This window comes from Pinus tabuliformis, chromosome 8, assembly GCF_031772625.1.
Source record: "Pinus tabuliformis cultivar Carrire ecotype Pingquan chromosome 8, CPIR1, whole genome shotgun sequence".
Classification (NCBI taxonomy): Eukaryota; Viridiplantae; Streptophyta; class Pinopsida; order Pinales; family Pinaceae; genus Pinus; species Pinus tabuliformis.
The window spans coordinates 1,271,612,585-1,271,636,507 of NC_142294.1; the positions used below are offsets into that span (position 1 = coordinate 1,271,612,585).

Sequence of the window (23,923 nt, forward strand, 5' to 3'; positions counted from 1 at the left end):
AACTTTTCATTCCCTTCTATGAGGCTTCATCTATAGTTTTTTTCCACAAAGAAAAAAAACAATCACTTGCTATTCATGAGATTGAATCAAATAGTTACTACTCTTGAGTAGGAAAGTTTAATAATAATGTTTTCTTTGCTATCCTCATTTAGCACTTTAAGGTTTCATTAAATTAGTGACCATTCATCATATTTTTAAAATTTATAGATATTATACAATCAATATATTTAATTTAAGAATGTCTAATTCATCCTTTTTTTTTTTATTAGACATTGATGGAACCCGTTTTGATGAAACAAAGTTCAAAGTATTTAAAAAGTAAATATTTGAATAATCCTTGTTTTAGATTAAGTATTGATAGAACAAAATTTAAAATATTTAAAAAGTAGATAAAACTAAATGTACAAAATTCATTTGGGAGTTGTCTTTAGTGTGAATTTTTGGACTTTCTGGTCCTTAAATCCGGTGGAAAAATTTGAGGTGAAATATTGATTTGTGTTATTTAAACTAGTTTTTTGACTGTATATATGGATTCAGCACGTTGGAAAACCCTAGGGCACTTTGATTGCACAAAATTACTCATCAAGCTTGTGATTTCAATAAATTCCTGCCAGATTTTAAAAAAATCTGACCCAAAAACCACCGTAAAAACTTCCAAAAATCACAAAAAACAATTCCATTCAATTCCATTCAGTTGTACAAAAATGTAATAACATACCATCAATTAGCTCTGGTTCAAATTTAAGTTTTGAAAATATAAATATACCTAACCCCTAAAAGAAACTGAAGTAAAATGTATCTCAATATAAATAAACTTCAAGTAAAATGTGTCTCATTATAAATAGAAATTTTAAAAAAAAATCAATGAACTCTGTTACATTAAGAAACAATTGAAATTTTCACCCGCGTTGAAACGTACGACGATGATAGAGGTTGACACCAACAAACCGCCTCTACCTGAACTACATTATATTCGTTCATGTGACTCCAAAAAAAAACAGAATTGAACTCGGTGTGCATCATAAATTTTTGAATGGCCTTCGTGAGTTAGTTCCAGCTCCATACACCAGTGCGCTCGGTAAGAAGATGCACGCAGGCTCAATACAGACAGATTCACGAATTGAAAGTGTGCGGTAAGTGATCAAAAAAAGGGCAAGGTCGTTGAATGGATCCGTATTTCGATTTTTATTCATGAAGGTCAAGTCTGACGTCCAACGAGGGGCCTTCTGAAATAAATAAAGATATCACTGATGTGGAGCTATCAGTTCTCCATATCAGTTTTTTTTTCACTACTGAGGAAACCTTGTTTCGAAACATTTTGAAACAATATTCCTTTCTACTTATTGCACAGCCATTCCTTCTGCACAGATTCTTCTTGAGCAAGCTAGTAATGTCAATTCCATGGCGGCTTCCTTTACACAGAGACCTATGAATTAAATGACAATATTTTCCGGTAAAATGATGAAAAACAATCTCTCTAACATTTTTTCATTTCATTGTGGGGTAAGATCAAGTTTCATATATAGTGACTTGTCACCACAACTCATTTAAATGGTATAACATAATTGAAGTCATAATTATGAAACATAATTTAAAAGCTTGAATAAATAAACATGTATTTGAATAACAAAAGTTTGTAATTTTAAGGCTTTCTTGAGTATTAATGTATGTCACCTTATATGGTGGGGCACAAGATCTGCATATACAAAAATATCACAGATGTGATCTGGTTCAGATATAGTAGGTCATGCCAACTTGCAAAAGATTTCTGTGTGGGATCTCCAAAGCAGCTTGTCCCTTTCTGCAATTCCTCTTCAAAATGTCATATGCATAGTTCACTATGAATCTTTTTAACAACGATGAATCTTTGCTTGCAATAACCTCACTATCGCCCATCAAATATACCACACCTGATTTCTTTGCATTTTCTAAGAAATCCAACTCCTCCTCGACGTTTTCCATGGTGCAGGCATTCATGACTGCATTTTCAGAGACCGCCCGGATATCAACTACACTCTCTGTACGGCCACAATAATTCTCATCACACCGAGGTTGGTTATTCATATCATATGTGTGTATGTCATCCGATCGTATAAACTTTTTCAGGAATTCCAGTAACTGATTCTCAAACTCCACATTCCCAGTCCGTGTGTCCCTATAACCATACCTAGCAATGCACCTGTACATTTTTTGTTCCTTGGGACCAATACAGCGAAATAGAAAGCGTTCTCCAGCTGGAACTGTATTCACAGGCAGATACTTGACACAGACGAATACAAGCACAGAATGTATGGCAGGGAGGTTTCTCACAAAATGTGCAAATATTGCTGGAACTCCGTGTGCTAGTTCTGTGTACAGAAGCCCAATCCCCGGAACTTTGCTCACACTTAGACTCGAACCCAGGTCTAACATGTATTCTGTTGACACCTTCTGCTCCACCTCATAGGCATATCTCTTTGCATGGACATAGTGCCATACATACATTACGAATAACAATACTGCAGCAAAAGCCAATGGGAGGTATCCCCCTTGGGGAAACTTGTACAACACTGCTGAGAAGAATACCGACTCTATTGCCCCAAATACAATGACAAAGATTACAACAAAAAACAAATGAGACTGCCATATTATAAGCATTACCAATGTGAGGAAGGTTGAAGTCACAATCATAACTCCAACAACCGCTATGCCTGTACCCAATTTACATAAGGAATGCAATTTAGCTCATGGAATATTTTTTCTAATTAAATATTTCATATCACAACTGTTATAATATGATTAATGCTATCTGCAAAGTGTTAAATAGTGAAAGAATCAGTGATGTTGACTCCAAAGCTTGAAGCTGATCCTCTAGGTGTTAAAATTAATTTAATACATACCATATGCATTGCCGATTTTAGTTGTATCTTTGAAGGAAGCAGTGACCACAACACATGCAATCATGAGGATGAAGTTGATTTCTGGTATATAGACCTGCCCTTCAAATTTAGATGAAGTGTGGATAACTGTAACACGGGGAAAGCAATCGAGGGCCATGGATTGCTTTATGATAGAAAAAGTTGCAGAAATCATGGCCTGGCTTGCAATAACAGCAGCAATAATTGCAACCACAAACATGGGCCAATATATACCATCTGCAAAGTACAGAGTTTAAGCTTTTCATCATTAAAAATTGGACTACAATAACATAACAAAGGACCTAATTAGATACTTCAAAGAATCCAAATAGACCTTCACTAAGTTCTTCCTTTAAAATAGAGTTCATGAAATTTTAATGAAAAAAAAAAATCCAAGGGGATTAAATTTTGATTTTGAAGCAGATACACAGCTGTCACTAATATAGATCCATCTTGATCTCTTTTTTTCTCTCAATAGATAGTGCACTAAGTACCATGGATATGAAAACATTTGCAAACCTCTTCTTCAAATAGTCTGTAAAGTATCCATAGGAATGAAAAAAATTGCAAACCTCTACATAAATCCCAAGGAACACCAAAACAAATCATCATAACTATCTATATTATTAAGTAAGAAAAATTACGTGGAGTTGACTTATAAAAAGTGTCTGCCACATCTTCGGGAAACTTCCTGAGGTAAGCAGCTTGGCCTACATATGCGCAGATTAAAGCAGGGTACACTACTCCAGTGAAGGCAATCTGACCAACCATAAACCATCAACATCGTCAGTCTACTTACATTCATAACCTTGTATCCTTTTTAATCTTAAGTTTAGTAATTCAAACACATCAATGCCCAATACCTGAATTGAACGAACAGAAAAATGACCCAGATCTGCAAACATAGCTTCAGTTCCTGCATTGTACCTATTTAAGGTTAGCAATGAAAGCTGGGTTTCATGCTTTCTAAATAAGATTTTCAGGCAGCTGGAAGTATACTGCATACCTGTTATGCAGAGAACTATTCCTCCGAGTGAAATCCAACCCTGTTTTGAATTTCTTCTGAAGTAATCAAAGATGTATTTAGGATAGAAAGCCTTGAAGACGCTTGTATCATGCTTGGCGATGTTGTAGATTCCAATGAAGGAAATAAACAAGTACCATATCAAAATAGCAGGGGCGAATGAGTAACCAACTTTTTGGGTTCCGAATCTCTGGACAGAGAAGAGTATTACTAAGATCGCCACAGATATCATAGCCACCACCTCTGCAACCCCAAATTTTAATTAAACTCTACTACTTCCATTAAAATTTTCAGTACAGATACATTGAATAGCATGATTAGTACTTACCCTGGCTGAGTGAATTGTGGACAGTCTTTATTCCTTGAACAGCTGATATAACTGTGGTATGTAGATAAAGTATAAGATTAGTCTTCAATATAATACCTATAAATATTTTATAGGTAGAGTACTATTTCTAGGAATTGGATTTGGGGGGAGAACTAGGACCTGAGATGCAAGGAGTGAGGACACCATCTCCAATAACCATAGAGGTACCAAGAAGGGCCAGTATGAGTAAAATTGTCTTAGCTGCATTACTTTTCTCTAAAGCTTCTTTTATCTTCAGAGCCCTTTTGAGCTGTCTACTGGGTATAGCAAGCTTATATGTTGACAGTTCTTTGTCCTCTGCTTGTTGATTTGTGACAACGCCCACCTTTGCATGGCGGCATATCAGGGAGTAAAGTGCAAACGTGCCACCTGATATCAGCTAATTTTAATCAATCTCCATGTACCCAAACACAATATCTTATATACCCAAAACACACAGACCAAGAGGTAAGAAATACTTGGAACCGTTAGACACATACCGTCTCCATTATCATTGGCCCAAAGCACAATGAAAACATATTTGAGAAGGGGCAAAAGAGTGAGAGAGTAAATTATGAGAGACAGAGCACCGAGAATATCATCTGGATGACGAATTCCATCTGTGAAAGTGCTAGAAAACACATAAAGGGGAGAAGTTCCTATGTCCCCATAAACCACCCCAATACTCTGAAATGCCAACTGGAGAATGGTGGCCATTGTGAGCAGATTCTGCAAAGAAAAAGGTAAAACACACACAAGAATCACACTTAGATTAACCGAGATAAACACCACCTTCAATTTTTATGGTTTAAACCTATGTTACCAGAAACGGGAAACGGGAAACGAAACGAGAAACGAGAACGAGACGAGAAACAGTATTCAGAGGTTTCGCATTCAAGAAACGAGGAGAGAGAAAATATAAAGAAAACATAAAACAAAACATTCATTTACATAACAAAACATTCATTTACATAGCTGAAAATGTAATCATCCCATTTATGATTTACCCATAATGGATTAGTGTGTATGGCCAGACCCCGGGCCGAATATATGACCCTGCTCCAATGCTAGGGAGATACAACAGTGGACTCTTATGACCTGCTACAATGCAGGGAGATATAACAGTGGATTATAGCCTGCTCCAAATTAGTAACTTCTAACGTTGTGGGATTGATGTTGGGCGTAGAGTTTGGCTTGATTATGCTATTTGAGTTATAAAAACTATAGCTTCATCAGAAAAATGGGAGATAATGGAAAATACATTAATGTAATAGGAAATGCCACAAATCCCGATTATAAATAAACTATGGTCCAAATTGGCAATTGAAGCGACATGTGCAATGAAACTATGTGCTTTCAATCAAACTATAGATTCCCTGTCTGGGAATATTAGTGTGATCGCTCAAATCGTCGTTATACATTCTTCAATGTGCATTGTTGAAGATACACACCCCAAACCACCTCCCAAACAGGTAATGTTAGTAAATTCTGAGTGCTGACCATGAAGACCAGAACGGACGTAGAAAACGGCGTTTTCCGTCCCGTTCCGTTTCTTGTGCGTTTTTTCCCAGAAACCCTCGCTGCCGTCCCGTTTCTGGTAACATAGGTTTAAACTAACATTAATTTCAATATAGACCAAGGTCCGACCTTACTAGAATCTTAAATTCACAAACTCATTGGAAGAAAAACAATGGTAACTAATCTTAGAGTTGCAACATCTTTATATTCCACGAATGCTGTGCTAACAAATATTTTTATTCTTTTTTACCCTGGCTTTCACAAATTCAATATCGCTGTGAGGCAAACTATTGTCTAAATAGAATCATAGAAACTACAGCCCCAATTAGAGCATGAAAATGCTCTATACAGTTTTGATTAGCTGAAATTCAAAGGTCTAAGCCTTATAATACAATATGCAAATGATTATTAATACTAACCGAACCATGACTAGCCATTCCTGAAACTCTACTGGACTCCAAATCAAAGGAGTCAATCCGCTTGAGCATTTTTCCATTAGAGTTGGCCTGCAGCTCGTTTCCTTCTTCGTTGTCAACTCCAACCATCTCCTCTGTTTCGTTGGAGGCCATATGTGATAGTTCCATATTTTCTTCTTCCTTGGAGGCCATGGGTGCTCCCTCCATCTTCTTCACTTCCAGATATGGTGGAGCAGTAAATATGCCACAAATTCTGAAGGTGGGTTCTTCCCCAAACACCCTTCTATAGCATAAAATGCAATGCCCGTCCTGTCTTAGCGTAAGTGTATTATTAACGTGACATAAACGAATTCTAGTACCGACTGCAATCACAAAATCCCGGAGATCGCCGGCGGCCTGGAAATATAGTTGAAGTAGAAATGAAGAAAAGCACTCAGTAAGAGATTGTCAGCACAAGTGTCAAATCACATTACAAATTGTCTATTGTAACAGATTTGTAGGACTACACTACCAAGTCCCTTTATTCATGGTTGACGGGCGGATTTTGGCATGATAAACGGCCAACCATCACTTGTCTTTATTACTTCCAACCTCTTGCCATTATTGTGGTCGAAGATCTTAAGGTCATCGAGTTGCTTAGTATCTTGAAAACATTTAAAAAAAAAAAAAAAAACCATTTTTTTAATATTTTTAATTAAAAATATATTGTTTTTGTAATTTTAATGTTTTTTTTTAAATTATGTTTGATGAGTTTTTGGAATGTGGAAGTTCTAAAAAAAATTATAAGAAATGGCTAATTAATATATATATAATTAAAATATTCAAATATTTTAATTAATTTAAATATATAATATATAATTCTTTTTATATGTAAATATATTTTTCGGTGTTTTTTTTGAGTTTCTTTTATATATATAAAATGTTAAGTTTATTATCAGTTTTTGACACGTGATTAATTTTTTGAATAATTTGGTTTTAAAATACAAAGGAACAATTTTATATATGTTTTTCTAGTTATTCTTAAGAGAAAAAGCAAAGCAATTGCGATGTTTAAGCATTCACTGCCACATACAATACGCACATACAATCTTTTGTGATATATATACATAAACATCAAAAGAAATGCTCATCAACATGACATCCCAGATATTGTCCTTATGTGGAGGTGCCACATGCTATGCTTCGTTAACCCATTAAGAGTTGTTCCAGTTTCTCAATTAAGGATATCGGTGTTAAGGATGTCTTTGCCCTTTCTTCTTGCGAAAGTTTCAACATAGACTTATGTTTTGTGTATTTCTCTACAAATTTTATATTTCTCAACCCCGAAGAAATCAAAACTAAAAAAAACACTCTTCAAATCTCCCATAACTTTCCCCAACTCCCAATAAAACTCTAGCTGAAAAAATAATATTCACATACCGTTGCAAAACTCCCAGCATCAGATGCAGATGGGTTATCGGGGGGTCTGGCAGTCCTATGGGACCCGTCATGGGTAAAAGCACGAGCTTACAAATGTAACGCAGGAATTCTTATATCAGCCTCAATTAGGGGTCGAACGGAGGTTTTACATATTCTAAATTTATATGCGCCTTCCAGGAATAAATCCTCATTTTGGGACTGGTTACTTGCATCTAATATTCTTGACATTGAATCCCTGTTGATAGCTGGGGACTTCAATATCACCCTGAATTCCAATGAAAGCTGGGGTCTGCGCAGGAATCATGACAGTATGGCTGACAGAATACGCATGGAGCTTCTCAACAGGAATTTAATTGACGTCATCCCCCAAAAGCTGTCTCCAACTTGGGACAACTGCAGGACGGGCGCCGCATATATCGCAAAAAGGCTGGATCGTTTTATTATTAACGCCAGTGTTATTGAAGCATGGGGTATGCCTCTTGCGAGCACCGGTTTCGAAACTACCTCTGATCATCGGCCAATTCATCTATGTTGGAGGCACGCGGAACCGGGCACTAGACTTGGTTATTCCTTCAAGTTTAATAGGTCATACCTGTCTGATCGCTCATTCACTGATCTTATAACTAAAAAATGGGATGAACTTAAGCGCTCAGAAAACGCCCCATTCATGACTTTCCGTGAAAACATACAGTCTCTGAGGGTGGCGGCAAAAGAATGGGTTACCAAAAAGAAAAAGCGGGATAAAGCGGAGCTTGAGGATATTAAAAAAGAAATACGCAACTTATCTGCATCATTTCCTTCTGATGGCATGTCTTTCGAACAAAAAATCCGTCTTAGATCTCTAGAGAAGAGAAAGCAAGAGCTTCTGCAAAGGGAAGAAGCAGCATGGAGACTCAAAAGCAGGGCGGTTTGGCTAAAGGAAGGCGACCGCAACTCAAAATTTTTCCACAATTTTGCTAACGCAAGAAGGCAGGCAAATTCCATCTGGAAGATTCAGGACGGCAATGGAGGTTTCCTCCAGTCACAGCATGAAATCTCCTCTGAAGCTTTCAGGCATTTCCGGGAACAATACATGCGGCGGGATTTTCAGTGTGAGGATGCATTTCGAATGATAGAACATGTCCCTGTCATGTTTGATGAAGTAGCAAATGTGGAATTCTTCAAGCCCATTTCGGAAACAGAATTACAGAAGGTCATCAAGATTTTTAAAAAGGACAAAAGTCCTGGGCCGGATGGATGGCCCATCGAATTTTTCCAACATTTCTATGAACTCTTCAAGGATGATCTGCTTGGGATGATTGATGCATCTCGAATGTCAGGAAATGTGCACAGCGCCCTTACTGCCACTTTCATAGCGCTCATCCCTAAAAAGGTCCAGCCCGACAATTTTGCGGATTTCAGGCCAATAGCTTTGTGTAACACTCTGTTCAAAATCACTTCTAAGATCATTGCTGAGAGACTGAAACCGACCTTAAACTCCTTCATCACCTCGGATCAGCATGCGTTCTTAAAGGACAAGAATATTATTGATGCTGTCGCATCCACTCAGGAATGTTTATTCTCTGTTCTTAAGAAAAATACAGACGCTGCCATTCTTAAAATCGATTTACAAAAGGCATACGACTGTGTTGATTGGGGTTTTCTCCGTCTTCTCCTCGCAAAAATTGGGCTGAAAACTCAGGGTATAAACTGGATCATGGCTTGCGTTGAGAACATTAAATACTCTGTCATCATCAATGGCTCTCCCTCAGCGTTCTTCCAGGCGGAAAGAGGACTTCGTCAGGGATGTCCGCTTGCTCCTCTTCTCTTTATCTTGGTTATGAATTCACTCAGCACTCACATAAACCAAGCTGTTGCAGAAAATCGATGCGCCCCCATCAAGATTTGCAAGAACATCTCTTTGTCACACAATTTGTTCGTCGACGATATTCTTCTCTTTGCCATGCTCCGCAAATCGAGCTGGTCATGCCTCCACGGAATATTCCATTTGTTTCAATCTGCAACAGGTTTGATCATCAACAAAGCTAAGTCCCTGCTATATCATAACCACACAAATGAGGAATTGACCTTGTGGATTGCAGCGCTCTTTGGCATTCAACCCGCTCCAATTAAAGACGGTTTCAGGTATTTGGGGTTTTTTCTAAAACCAAAAGGCAATCGCAGGTTGGACTGGACATGGCTAATAGACCGCTTTTACAAAAAAAATTCTCGGTGGGAGTTACGGTTCTTGTCATTAGGTGGCAGATTCATCCTTCTACAAACAGTTTTATCGCAGCTTGCAGTTTTTTGGGCACACCTTTATTTCCTCCCCACTTCTATTATCAACTCCATGGTTTCAATATCTGCCAATTTCCTATGGGGCGGCAGATCACAATTTTCCAAGATGCATTTAGTCAACATGGATACAATTTCTCGTCCAAAGCGATCTGGCGGATGGGGACTGCTTCACATGAGATCATTCCGTAAAGCTCTCCTGTGTAATTCATTGCAGCGTGGCATCTTCGGCAAGGGAAAATGGAGTTCCATCATCCACCAAAAATACCTGAAAGGAAAGCCTCTGTTTTACTGGTATCGGAGAAAGTCTCTCGGATCTGCAGGGGGTTCAGCTATTTGGCGTGGATTCAGAAAGATACAGCTGCTTTTTTTTATTTCCTTCGATGGCGCTTTAACTCTGGCTCTAATATTCTGATTGGCCTGGAACCGACTGTTCTTGGACTGGAAGAATCCCTCCCCCCTCTTCTCATTTCTTTCCTGCACTCACAGGGGCTATTCACATGGAACAAGCTCATTCTCCATTGGTCCTCATCGACTCCCACTTGGATGTCCGCTGATGATCTTCATATGCCTCCTTCTCTCTGTCAACTTTGGGCATCGGCGGTCAAGTGTCTCGAAGGCAAAGGAATTAAACAGGCAGGAACAAATGATATACTGGTTTGGTCGAAGTCTAAATCCACTTTGCCTGTCTCTGTCCAAGACCTATATGCCGCTGCATTGCCTCTTCAGCCGCTCCAGCTGCCCTTGTTCCCCATGAAGTTCTGGAAAACAGCATGCCCGCTCAAAGCAACATTATTTTCCTGGCTGGTTTTTGCCAACAGGAATCTTACATGGGAAGTTTTGCAAAAGAAAGGCTGGAGGGGTCCTGGCAGATGCGTTATGTGTGGTCAAGCACTGGAAACAAACACCCACATGTTTTTTCAATGCTCGGCATCGGCCAAAATATGGTATGATCTTTCTTTAACTCACGGTTTTCCTTACCAATCTTTCTCCTCTGTACAGGATGCATTCAGGTGGTGGAGTGAACAGAAACCATCTTGGCGATCAATTTTTATCCTTACTTGCTGGCTTCTCTGGAAGTGGAGGAACGCTCGTATTTTCCAGGATTCAAACGTTCCTATAGATTCGGTGATGAACTCCATAACTTCTCTGATGGCTCTGGGCTGATACGTTTTTCTCTTCATTTATGGATTTCACTCTCTGCTATGAGGATCTCTTTTTTTGGTACAAATTCCGGAAGGATATTCTGTTTTTTCTGCTAAGACCTCTGTTTCGCTCCAGGCTATCTGTTTCTTCTTCTTTTATTTTATTATCAGGCTCATAGGCTCTGCACTGGACTACCAGGAACAGTTTCCGGACTATTCTGTTATGTTCCCACACGTCCCTTCATGTATTTCTGCTTTTTATATTTCCTTGATATAAATACATCGTGATTTTTCTTCTGAAAAAAAAAAAAAAAAAAAACTCCCAGAAACAAAACAAATTTCGCCCTCTCAAAAATAATTCCTATACAACAAAATTCCTATACAACAAAGCTTTTTAATCTTTATATAAAGGTTTTCAACTCCAATATTCGACAATCGCTTAGCATGGAAATTATGTTCAACCTCACATATTGAATTTTTGAATGTCGCAAAATTATCTTTCAAGTTTGAAATACATATTTAGTATGTGAAAACAGTAATTGTATTATTCACTGGATTGGAATATAATTTTTATTACTTTATAATGGTTTAATTAAATATTATATAAATTAATATTTTTAACCTAATAATTAAAATTTAATAATTTTATAGTTTAAATAAATATCGTTGAGTGTTATTTAAAAAAATTTATCCTTTCATCAATTCTTTCTTATCTCAATTATAGGATGCATCGACGCCTTTAATAGATTTTCTAACAAATTACCAGGAGAAAGAGTCTTAACAAAATCATAAATTCACATATTCGTAACATATCCAAATTCACATATTCATAACATATCCATAGGGTAATTGGAGTTTAATATAATTTTGTAATAGCAATACTTGAATTAAATATATAAACATTTTAATTTAATTAATTAAAAAATTAATAATAAAAATATTAAATAAATTATATTTTTTCAAGTTACGAAATTATTTTGATAATCTGAAAAAAAACTACATTAATATATATTAGTTTTTTTCCTATTTAAGTTGGTTATTGGGAAGAGAATAGGCTTTTAGTCTAAACTAATATAATAGGCTTTTAGTCTAAACTAATATATGGATAAAATAAAAACTAAGCTCATGATCTATTTTTGGATAGTATGTGGTAAACCTACACCAAATTAGCTCTAGAAGAGTAGGCCTTTAGTCCAAAATAATATATGGATAACATAAAAACTAAGTTCATGACTTATCTTTCGATAACATGTATGGATAACATAAAAACTAAGTTCATGACTTATCTTTGGATAACATGTGGTAAACTTACAAAAGCATAAAGGATAATATGGTAAGAAATTGCAACCTTGCTGCCAAAACATTGAGAGTGTTAGTAGACATCAAGTTGAAGTGTTACTACCAAACACTATAGCAACCATCAAGGAGGATTTCCTGGTGGAAGAAGTCAATGGCTCATTTGGATGTTGATCTTGAAGGATGAGAGTGGAAAAGGAAGAAACTAGGGGGCAAGAGGATATGGATGACCATGGGGAAAATTGAAGAAGGTTGTGTCCTAAGCATCCTAAGTTGGCTAGATTATCTGTTGGTTTGTTTCTAGCGCGTCGAATATGGACCATGGGGGATTCACTCAATGAACCTGTAACATAGCACGTGCGTTCATGGCATACTAAAAAATACCCTTAATTTGATTACATATTGGAAAATACCTCTAAAAATCACATTATTTAACCCCCTACCAATAACAACCTAATACATTTACCCAATTTAAAAAACCCCTAGTTTCACTAGATATTGTAGGTTTCCATTTTTCATTAGCATTTTTTATGCCCCTTTATATTTTTTCATTAACTTTGAGCTGCATTTTTTATACTCACCAATATTAAAACCCTTTACCCCCTATTATATGCTCAACATATTGTGTCATATTTTCCTCAATATGTATCCCCCAATATGAACCCACATGGTATGGTATTGCTCTCTCAGTGGAGCCCCTGTGATATGGACAAAGAAAATTTTGAGGGCGGACGAAATGAGGGAGGATATTTTGTGGAGGAAATTCTCTAAGCACTAGCTTTTGGAAAGTTTAGCGATGGGAGATGTATGCATGAGCTTCTTAAGAATATTGAAGGCTATTTGAGAGCCCCCCTCCACCATTATCCTATTGTAGCTTTTCTATATGGCTATGTGTAAGCTTGTTTCCAATGTGAAGAATTCTATGACATTGTTGGTAGAACATCCCAAGGCACCTACCACTATGAAGAGGGGGTTACTTTCATGATCCCAGAAAATAACACCATAACCATCAAGGCCTAGGTTTCCCTTTGAGGCTTCGTCGAAGTTGTATTTGATGAAGCTTGGCTAGGGAGGGGACCAAGAAGAAGGAGATGACAGGGAATGGGAAAGACAATAGAGCATAGAGGAGGAAGATGATGGTCAAATGACAGAGAGGAAGGAAAGGATAGAAGCTTCGGCGAGAGAAGATTCACATTTCGAGGTAGACTAAGGAGAGAGGATGTTTGTTTCTTAGACTCTTTGTAGAGATTTAGACCATACAAACTCAGGGTTAGAATAACTGTTTTTTTAAATGTGACTATTCCTCTCTTTCCAAAGGGACCATAAAATGGAGCCTGAAAATAGTGCCCATTCTCGATTGAGAATATCACAATGAAATGGGGAGGGTTTCCAAGATGAGATGACGTTCAAGAGTGTGATGTTTCTACAATTGAATTACTTGAAGGTGGAGGATAGGTTTGTCCAAATTTGCTTAGTAAAGGCACAGTAAAGGTGGATTTGATAAGGAGATGCTCTATTGTTTCTTGGTCTGATCGATAGAGATAGAAGAGGGAGGGGCCTTCATAACTTACCTCGATGATTTTGCCCCATGTTAAAACCATTTTCCTTGCCAAGAGCCACAAAAAAAGTTCAATCTTGGGCCAGGTTTTTAGATTCCAAATGCAGAGCTAGATCGGATCCTTGGGTACTTGGTCAAGATTTGTAGCAATGGAGTACATCTCATTTATAGTGAATAGGTCAGTTGGTTGATGGCCTCATTGTATTTTGTTGTCACCTTTAGCAATAGGAAAAAAAGAGAGTTGAAGTTCTAGCTTCGTCCAATCCTTGGTAAGGAGATTCAGGCTCCAATATTCAATTGTTTTCCAATGTCATTTTCATGAGTTTGTTGTTTGAGGAAACCAATCTTGATTGACATGGGTGTATCAATTATTAATGAAGAAAATTTCATGATTGCATAGCTCTTCCTATTGTGGACTAATTTAGGCATTTGTTGCCAAGATTCTTCCCAAAAATCAACTAAAATCCCACTTCTAATTCCCAAAAATTATGCTTCTAGATGAGAGATGTGTTTCCATATGTTAGATTCCAAATGTTTGAGCCCTTGATAGAACCCTCCTACTTTAGATTTTGGACCATAGATTGGTGTGGACTATATTTTTCGTGGCGACTGTTTTTTCCATATTTCTTTGTCTCCTTGGATCCAACACAACCATAGCTTGGTACCCATGATGTTGTTGAGTGTTTAGAGATCTTTGAATCCAAGGGCACCTCAGTTTTGGGAAAACATATCTTATCCCAGGCAACTAGAGCCCATTTTCATTATCTAGTGGCTCCTCCCCATAAGAAGGCTTTGTAGATATTCCCAATGGATCAAAGGACTCCCTTTGCAGCTATCATAGTTGTGATCCTAGATGGGAAGTGTTTGTAAAATGAATTTGAGGAGGTTTAAGCAATCAACTAAATTGAGTACTTGGAAAGTACGATTCTCTAGCTTACTAGATATTTTGGCTAAGAGGTCTTGCTAGTGAACATTCCTAGCAGAGTTATCTATGAGGAGGATCCTAGGTAAATGACTAGGAGAGAGGATCGTTGGAATCCCAGAAGTTAAGCCTAATGAGATTAAACAATTCAGTGAGCATAAAAAATAAAAAAATTGTGACTTTGAGGGATTGATTGAGCTACTAGAAGCCAACATGAGCTCATCTAAAATATGTTTTAACACCTTGGCTTCTTTCATTGTGGGTTGTCCCATCACTTTCCTTGTTTTTTTCACGGAGTAGATGAGCTTATGAGCGACTATGATGCCATCTAGAATTTGGCACCCCTCCACATATCCAGACCGCTCCTTGGAAATAAGGATGGGAAGGAGAGGCTGAAACCAATTTTCTATTATTTTTGAAATAATCTTGTAAATAACATTGCATAGTGTGATGGAGCGAAAGCCACTGGAATCTGAGGAGTTATTGGTTTTGGATATGAGGTATAGAAAAGTGGCATTAAGAGTAAGGAGCACTAATATGGTTTTCCTTCATTCTTCCATCATTTCCAAGATTTATGGGCCCAAGAATGGCTAGCAGGCTTAAAAAAAGGTTTGTCATGAAGCCATCGGGACTTGGGGCCCTATTTTTGAGCATGTGTATTACAACCTCTTCCACCTCTTGCATGGTGATTTCTCTCACAAGGGAAACATTATGATCTCAAGTGACAAGGCTAGGAATGTGGGCCACAATCTTGTTTTTTACTGCAAGCTTATTCAACGAACGCTCCCTCATAAGATTGTTCTAGAAATTTGTTAGCTCAGCTTCAAGTTCTTTATTATTTGCGAGTTTTATTGCATAATCTATCCAAAAGGGAGAAGACCCTGTTATGGTGTTAATGTTGGAGCATTGCCTTGTGAAATAAGCTAGTGTTTTTCTCCCCCTCCATTAGTGAGTTAATCTTGGAATTTTGTTTTCAAAGCATTTCTTTCTCTTTTCTCATGTCTTCTAATTGCACCAAGATAGTCCCCTCTTGTTGCGCAAGCTTTTGTATGATCTCTTAGGATAATTTGTTGTTGAGTGCTTTCTATGTAAACTTCCAACTAATTTCTATTTATAGTTCAAAATAATTTATTTTTCCATTTTAATTATGATTAAACAAATTATTTTTATGTCAATACTTGTGTCTAATTTGAAATAAAGCTTCTATAATTTTAATTTAATTATCAATAATTATTAAATAAATAATAAAAATTTAAACTCTATTAAATATTTTAAAATATTCTTAATACTATTAACCAATAAAAATTAAAATTTATCTGGATAAACTTATTATCTTTTAAATTAAATAAAACATCCGATAAACCAATGTCCTTGAAAATTTCACCCACATTGAGAGGTACGATGATGACAGAGCTTGCCATCAACCAACTACTTCGACCAAAACTAGGTTCTATGATGACAGAGCTTGCCAACAACTTCGACCAAAACTAGTATCTATGAGTAGTCCACCATCTTCGAAATGAAAATTTCAACGGCCCTGATAAGCCGGTGCCGGCCGCAGACTACAATGCTTTGGAGGAGAGATGCAATAACGCTGAATAAGGGCAGATTTAATGCCTGCATCGTTGAAAGTATTGGGGTTGGTGGTCATTGAAATTTTAAGGGATCCGTAAGGAAGGTGGAGACTAAGGAGGTTACTTCGAAAGAATATCTATTTCTTGAAGTTTGATTATTATAACTTAGATTTTCAAAATTTCTTGTGAGATTTTGGCAGTGAATGTTTAAACATTAAAGTCGTTTTTCTCATAAGAATAACTAGAAAAAACATTTCAGAGAATTAATAATGACCATGTGCATATTGTATGTGGCAGTCAATTCTTAAACATTAGAGTTGTTTTTTCTGGTAAGAATAACTAGAAAAACATGTCAGAGAACTAATAGTGAACTTGACATTATATATATATATATATATATATAAAAGAGAAACTCAAAGAAAGACATCCACAGAATATATTTATATATAAAATAGATTATATATTATATATTTAAATTGATTTTAATATTTGAGTATCAATATTAATTTTGATTATAATATAAATTTAAAAAAAAATTATTTTTATTATATAATATTATCTTTCCCATATTTTTGATAAATTATGGAGAAATTTTTAACCGTTTTGGAAACCGTACCAAATTCCCAATTTTCCCACCTTCTAAAAACTTATGCAACATAGAAAGAATGTAATATTTTAAATTTTTTAATATAATTATTTTATAATTTATTTAAATTATTTTGGAATTTCAAATATATTTTGAAATTGTTTTTATTTTGTTAAGCGCTTGTCTCTCTTAAACATAAGAAAATAGGCTAAACGAAACACGCGCAGGTAACTAATTTCAGGGGCAATGATTTTTCCTGTCAACTAACGTTTGAGGATAATAGTTAGAAATGACTCTCTCCCTTATTTAATTATGTTGATTTTTTTTTTATTTTACAAATAAATAAAATTTAAATGGCTTACAAAAGGTAAAATAGTTAATAATAACCTATATTATTAAAATATTGGTTAAATAAAAATGGTTAATTATTTAAATTAATTATTAATTTATATAAATGTAAATACCAATAAATAAAAACAGTTAACTATTTAAATTAATTATTAATTTATATAATTATAAATCATTAAAATCCGTGAATAATTTTAATAACATATATTATTAAAAATATATATTATAATAATGTTTCGAATATTTTAAAATTTAATTATTCATATAATAGTATTTGGAGAAAATCACATTACAAGATAACAATATAAATTGAAGAAAATGGGAAATTTAATATAGCTGCATCCAAACGTTACAAATATCTTAAAATCAATCACTATCCTCTATGTGCTACTGCCCAATATCTCTGCCAATTTGTTGGACGGAGTACGTTGTATATCGCTATTTGATTCCCACGTTCAGTGATATCTATGTCATCCTTTCCATGTGCAATATGTGCTACTGCCCAGCCCAATATCTTTGGTGATTTGTGGGACCCAGTACGTTATAAATCTTCACTTGATTCCCACATTCAGTGGTATTTATATCGTTTGGGCCTTTCTTGGGTTGACTTTCTAAAATGAGAATTGATATATAAATAGGTTGATATTAAGTATCATGTAATAAGTTAATTATGGGTGTGGAGCAGTATAACCCACGTGTACAATAATATACTTGATTAAATCAAATGGGTGGCATGACATATATTAATAAATCCATAATTACTTATATATTGTTGACCTTGATTTATTGCCTTTATATTGTCTCTTGGTTACGAATCAAGTAATATCCAACCCTAAATAAAATGTAAAAACAGTAAACCAATTATTAACTTATGCCTTGGATTGCAATTAAACAATTTCAACCCTTCAGACAATAAATATACCTTTTTCAGCATGGTTGCATCCTCTTCCCAAGAGCACTGGAGCCTGCGGCCGCCAACGACTCATGACGGCCCGAGGAAATTTTCATGATGGACGCCATCTTTAATTTCTGTTTGGAATAAGATGGACTAATAAAACCTAGTTTAGGTCGAAGCGGTTCGTTGGTGTCAAGCTCTGTCGTTATCGAAGGTCTCAATTTGGGTGAAATTTTCAATTGTTTTTCAGCGTAAAATAAAGTTTGCTTAATTTTTGTTGATATATTGACAACAGTCTTGAAATTCAGGTTTTTATCAGCATATTTTTTCAATCCGATTTTTTTAAGAGAGGAAACCGGCAAACAATATAAGTCATTTCCCCTTAAAATTAATAAAAATATTGCTTAATGTGATTGTAAAGAGAAAACCAGAAACAGTAAATGTCATTTTCTCCTATTCATTTATATTAAAATTAATAAAAAATACTGTAACATTTAAATTAATTAAGAAATAAATAATTTTTATTACTATAATATTTGAATTTAAAAAATAACAAATAATTAAATAGTAGAGAAACATTATATAATTTAAAAAATAAATAATAATAATAATAATTATATTTAAATTTAAAAATTCTGTTTTGGGGCTGTTTGAGTGGTGATGGTCGTGGAATGAAATTTCACGGAGATCTTGGGTTCGAATCCTGAACTACCTTTCTCATTGCAGGGTGAATAATGGACATGTAAAATCGAAAATAAGAAAGTTCTTAACCAAAAAAAATATATCAATTAAAAAAAAAAAAATTAAAATAATAAAGAAACGTTATATAATTTAAAAAATAAATTATTATTATTATAATAATATTTGAATTAAAAATAAAAAATAAATTAAAATAATAATTATTTTTCAATTCTATTTTTAATTGAAATTAAAATTGCTCAATCATATAGTTTAATAAACATTTATCAACCATAATTTATAATAAATATTAAAACACTTACTTTTTACGCCGTTAATATTTAAAAAAAAAACTAAATTAAAGCTTTATTTAAAATTATTATTATTAATTATAAAAAAATTAATATAAACTAAGCATATATACATAAAGAAAGATAGCTAAAAAGATTATTGAATCATGAAAATTCATCTCTACAATACTATGCATATTTTTAATATGTAAATAGACATTCTTCCAATATCATGGTTTATCAATACCACATGCCCAAATCATTTCATATGATACTTGTTCATACAACATGTTTTTAATTAATCAATTTAATTAAAATGGAAGAAATGGCATAACTACTTTAGAGATAAATCTCCACCTTCGATTTGTGAATACCACTCAAAATATTCTTGTTCACAAAACAATTCATTTATAGTTTAAACTAGGGTAGCCATATAAATTAAATGACTAGTAAATGTGGATAGCCATCAATCTAGAATAAATATCAAGACATTTCTTTTAAAACAGTGGGAAAACCTATCATAATTGAGTTTTCAAACCAAGAATGGGGACACCCATCAATGGTTGCAATCCACCAGTATATGCTAACTCATCATTGTTATTCAAGGAAAATTGTGCTAACCTATTTCTTTACTTAGGCTAGCTCTTAGCCAATCAAAACAATTATTTCATTATAGATCATAATAACTAACTAAATTATAGTTTTATTTTAAATTATTATTAATTATTTTATAATTAATATATAAGTTAAACATATACACACTTAAAATAACATGGAACATGATTTTTGATTACAGAGATTTACTTGTACTTTATCAATGGGATTCTTAATCTATAAATAGGTTTTCTTACAATACCATGGGCCAATACCATTGCTTGTCAATGCAATATGACATTCTTTTTAATTAATCTATTTAATTAAAAGGCAAAAAAAACATAATTAGTTTGGAGATAAATCTTAACTTTTGATTTGTGTATACTATTATGAATATTCTAAAATATTGGGAAGTTAAATTTCTACCATCCAGCTAAAAATTATTGATAATTAAATTAAAATTTTAAAAATGTTATTCCAAAGTAGACATATTTATCAACTTATCAATAAATAAAAATTTCTAAATTTTAAATCTAATTAAAATAATAAATTATTTTAAAATTATAATTTAATTAATATTTCTTAATTTTATAATTATTAATTTTTTCATGAAAAATTGGAATTTCATGGTTTATCCCATACTTTATAATACAATGATACCCAATTAAATTTCCCCATAAATTACTAAATTTTTTAATTAATTAAATTATATGTATGATACTAATATATAAATTTATGATTTTGTTAAGAGGCTTTTCTTTATCATTTATTTTTAAGTCAATACATACTTACAATTGAGATAAATTGAGATAAGAATGGGGAAAGAACAAAAACTTCCTAGTAGAGTTAATAATCCAATTAGTGTATTCACACATTAAACTTTATTTCAAATATGAAAGATATACTCGCGCGAGATTCAAAAGTGTCAATCTTGAACATAATTTATATCTGAAGCAAATAAATTACTTAAATTGTAAGATATTGAATTTTGAAATTTTTTTATAAAAATTAAATTAGTATTTACATCAGATGTTGTAAAGGAAATGTAGTAAGGCATAAATTGAGAAACAATCACGACAGAATGGGAAAATATAAACTAAAGTTGTTGCAAAGGAAACACCGTAAAGTATTAATTGAGGAACAATCACGACATGAGAATGGGAAAATATTTAGGGTGCCCAAGATCATGTTTTTTTATTAATTATTAAATTAATGTTGCATATAAATCTCATAAAATTCAACCAACTTATAATTATGGGAAAATTTTTAAAACTATATAAACTGAAGTTGATTTAGGGTGCCTAAGACTATGTCTTTTTAATAATTATTGAATTAATATTGCATATAGATCTCATAAAATTTAGCCAACCTATAATTTAGATTTGGATCTCTAATTACTTTGACTTTGAGTCATTAAGTTATGCTTTCCATCAAATCAACTTACCTTTTGACAAAAGATTGTGGCTTTACTGAGGTAGAATGTAGTTAAACTCTTGACCAAAGTTGGCATCTCTTGGACACTTACCACTAGGATATCATTCTTAGAGCAGAAACATACACTAAGGATAGTACAACCTTGTGCCAGATTGTACCTTCAAGAGGCAAATTTTACGTATGTTTCTCTAGTTATTCTTAAGAGAAAAAGCAAAGCAAGTTATTCTTGAGAGAAAAAGTAAAGCAACTCTTATGTTTAAGCATTGACTTCCACATACAATATGCATAGACAATCTTCTGTGATATATATACATAAACATCAAAAGAAATTCTCATCCACATGACATCCTAGATATTTCCCTTATGTCGAGGTGCCACATGCTACGCTTTCTTAACCCATCAAGAGTTGATTCAATTTCTCAATTAAGGATATTGGCGTTAAGGATGTCTTTGGCCTTTCTTCCTGTGAAGGTTTCAACATAGGATTATGTTTTGTGGGCAGTTCAACATATTTCTCTATAAGCTTTGTATTCCCAACCCCACGGAAAGTTGGAACTCCAAAAAAGACACTCTTCAAAGCTTCACAAACTTTCCCCTACTCCCAAAAAAACTCCTTCTAAACAAGCAACGTTCACATACAATTCCAAAACTCCCTAAAACACAAAAACCATTAAAATAAAATTCCCGCCTCTAAAAGAATTCCAGTGTAACTCCAATATTCGAAAACCGCTTAGTATAAAAATTATGTTCAACCTCACATATTGAATTTTTGAATGTCGCAAAATTATCTTTGAAGTTTGAAATAAAAATTTAGTATGTGAAAACAGTAATTGGATTATTCAATGGATTGGAAAATAATGTTTATTACTTTATAATGTTTTAATTAAATATTATATAAATTAATATTTTTAACCTAATGATTAAAATTTAATAATTTTATGGTTTAAATAAATATAGTTTAATTTAATTTAAAAAATTTATCATTTCGTCAATTATCTCTCATCTCAATTATAGGATGCATCGACGCCTTTTATTGATTTTCTAACAAATTACCAGGAAAAAGAGTCTTAACAAAATCATAAATTCACATATTCGTAACATATCCAAATTCACATATTCATAACATATCGATAGGATAATTAGAGTTTAATATAATCTTGTAATAGTAATAATTGAATTAAATATATAAACATTTTAATTTAATCGATTAAAAAAGCAATAATAAAAATATTAAATAAATTATATTTTTTCATGTTACGAAATTATTTTGATTAACAGAAAAAAAGAATTACATTAATATATATTAGTTTTTTTCCTATTTCACATTGTTACTCGAAAACCAAACCAATAGGATGAGAGTAGGCTTTTAGTATAAAATAATATATGGATAACATAAAAACTAAGTTTATGATTTATCTTTGAATAGTATGTGGTAAATTTACACTAAACTAGTGGTAGGAGAGTAGGTTTTTAGTCCAAAATAATACATGGATAACATAAAAACTAAGTTCATGACTTATTTTTGGATAACATGTAGTAAACGTACAAAAACATAGAAGATAACATGGTAAACTAGCAATTGTCCCAAAAGGTACAAAGAGAGGCCGATAGGATTAGTAAAAGGAAGAGAGTTTTATAGATAGTGAAGTATATATAAAGTTGAGTAGTGAGGAAGTTAATAACCACGTTGAGCATCATGTACCAGTACATTTTATATTAAAAGAACTAAACCATAACCAAACCATTCATATCAATATAGTAAGTGTAGAACGCGTTCATAGTTAAAGGTCAATAGATTGAAAAGATTAATGGCAACACACTTTTTTTTAAGTAAGAAGTAAATTACAACGTTGCACATGGTAAATGAAAAGTGGGGAAATTTGTGATTTGCAAATATTAAAACAAATCGCTTAATTAGTAGTTGACATTACAACTAAAACATTAACGTTATTTAAATTTTGAACCCGATTTGAAATTTATAACCAATTCTCTGAGAAGGTATTTACAACTGCTGTTGCATCAATGTTAGTGTGAGAGGGAACAAAATTGTTCAGAGCAGAGTTGCCTTTTTCTTTCTTAAACCAAAATTAGGAAACTTTTGTATTAATCAAAAAGATGCTGTAGGAGAGTAAACAACAGAAGTACATTGTTCTTTGAAATTCCAGATAAGCTAGGCATTCCAGCTCTATGTCTAAAATTCCCAGCTTACAGAAGACTACTAACAAAGATTTCCAATAGTTCACACAAGTATAAATGCTGTAATAGCATCCTAGTATTAGTAAAACTTTGAAATACATTAGAAAAATAAAAGATGTTACAGCTGTCAGCTTCTCGCATTTCTTGGGTAGAGTGCACTGGTTCCAAATCTCTTATTTCCATGGCTTCAAGGAGCTGCCACACAGTGTCTTCTTCCCTGTGTGCTTCTTAGGAAAGCGCATTCCATTTCCAATTGTGTCACCCTTTGATTCAAATGGGGCAGAATCCTCATAATAGTATCATTCTGTGAAGAAATTTGATGATCATGATTTCTGCACCTGAAAGTCTCGCTTTACCTCTTGATTATAAATATACAGGACAATCTCAGAATTGATGTGCTCAGAGAAAGGAGAATAGGCCTGAAAATGCTGAAAACCTGACCCAACTTATATTAAGGTTTGCCACTACAAATTTAAGTCCCCCAATGCAATAAATCAGAAAGGGAACCTGAAA

General features: G+C 33.8%; 1 protein-coding gene across 1 annotated transcript; it reads right to left on the reverse strand.

The window, feature by feature from the left end:
* Positions 1-1,504: 1,504 nt before the first annotated feature.
* Positions 1,505-6,465, reverse strand: LOC149240026 (potassium transporter 5-like). Its single transcript, XM_089367238.1, has 9 exons — positions 6,205-6,465; positions 4,768-4,996; positions 4,409-4,657; positions 4,250-4,300; positions 3,904-4,164; positions 3,761-3,813; positions 3,542-3,656; positions 2,880-3,134; positions 1,505-2,690 (listed from the first exon to the last, which is right to left on the reverse strand). The coding sequence occupies exons 1-9, from the start codon at positions 6,406-6,408 to the stop codon at positions 1,732-1,734; spliced, it is 2,376 nt and encodes a 791-aa protein (XP_089223364.1). The 5' UTR covers positions 6,409-6,465; the 3' UTR covers positions 1,505-1,731.
* Between the last annotated feature and the right edge of the window lie 17,458 nt (positions 6,466-23,923).

Coding starts and splice junctions, on each gene's coding strand:
- LOC149240026 (XM_089367238.1), bottom strand. CDS start 6,408: ATGGAGGGAGCACCCATGGCCTCCAAGGAAGAAGAAAATATGGAACTA. Junction 4,165..4,249: donor CCACAATTCACTCAGCCAGG/GTAAGTACTAAT, acceptor TTGGGGTTGCAG/AGGTGGTGGCTATGATATCT. Junction 3,657..3,760: donor TTTCTGTTCGTTCAATTCAG/GTATTGGGCATT, acceptor ATGGTTGGTCAG/ATTGCCTTCACTGGAGTAGT.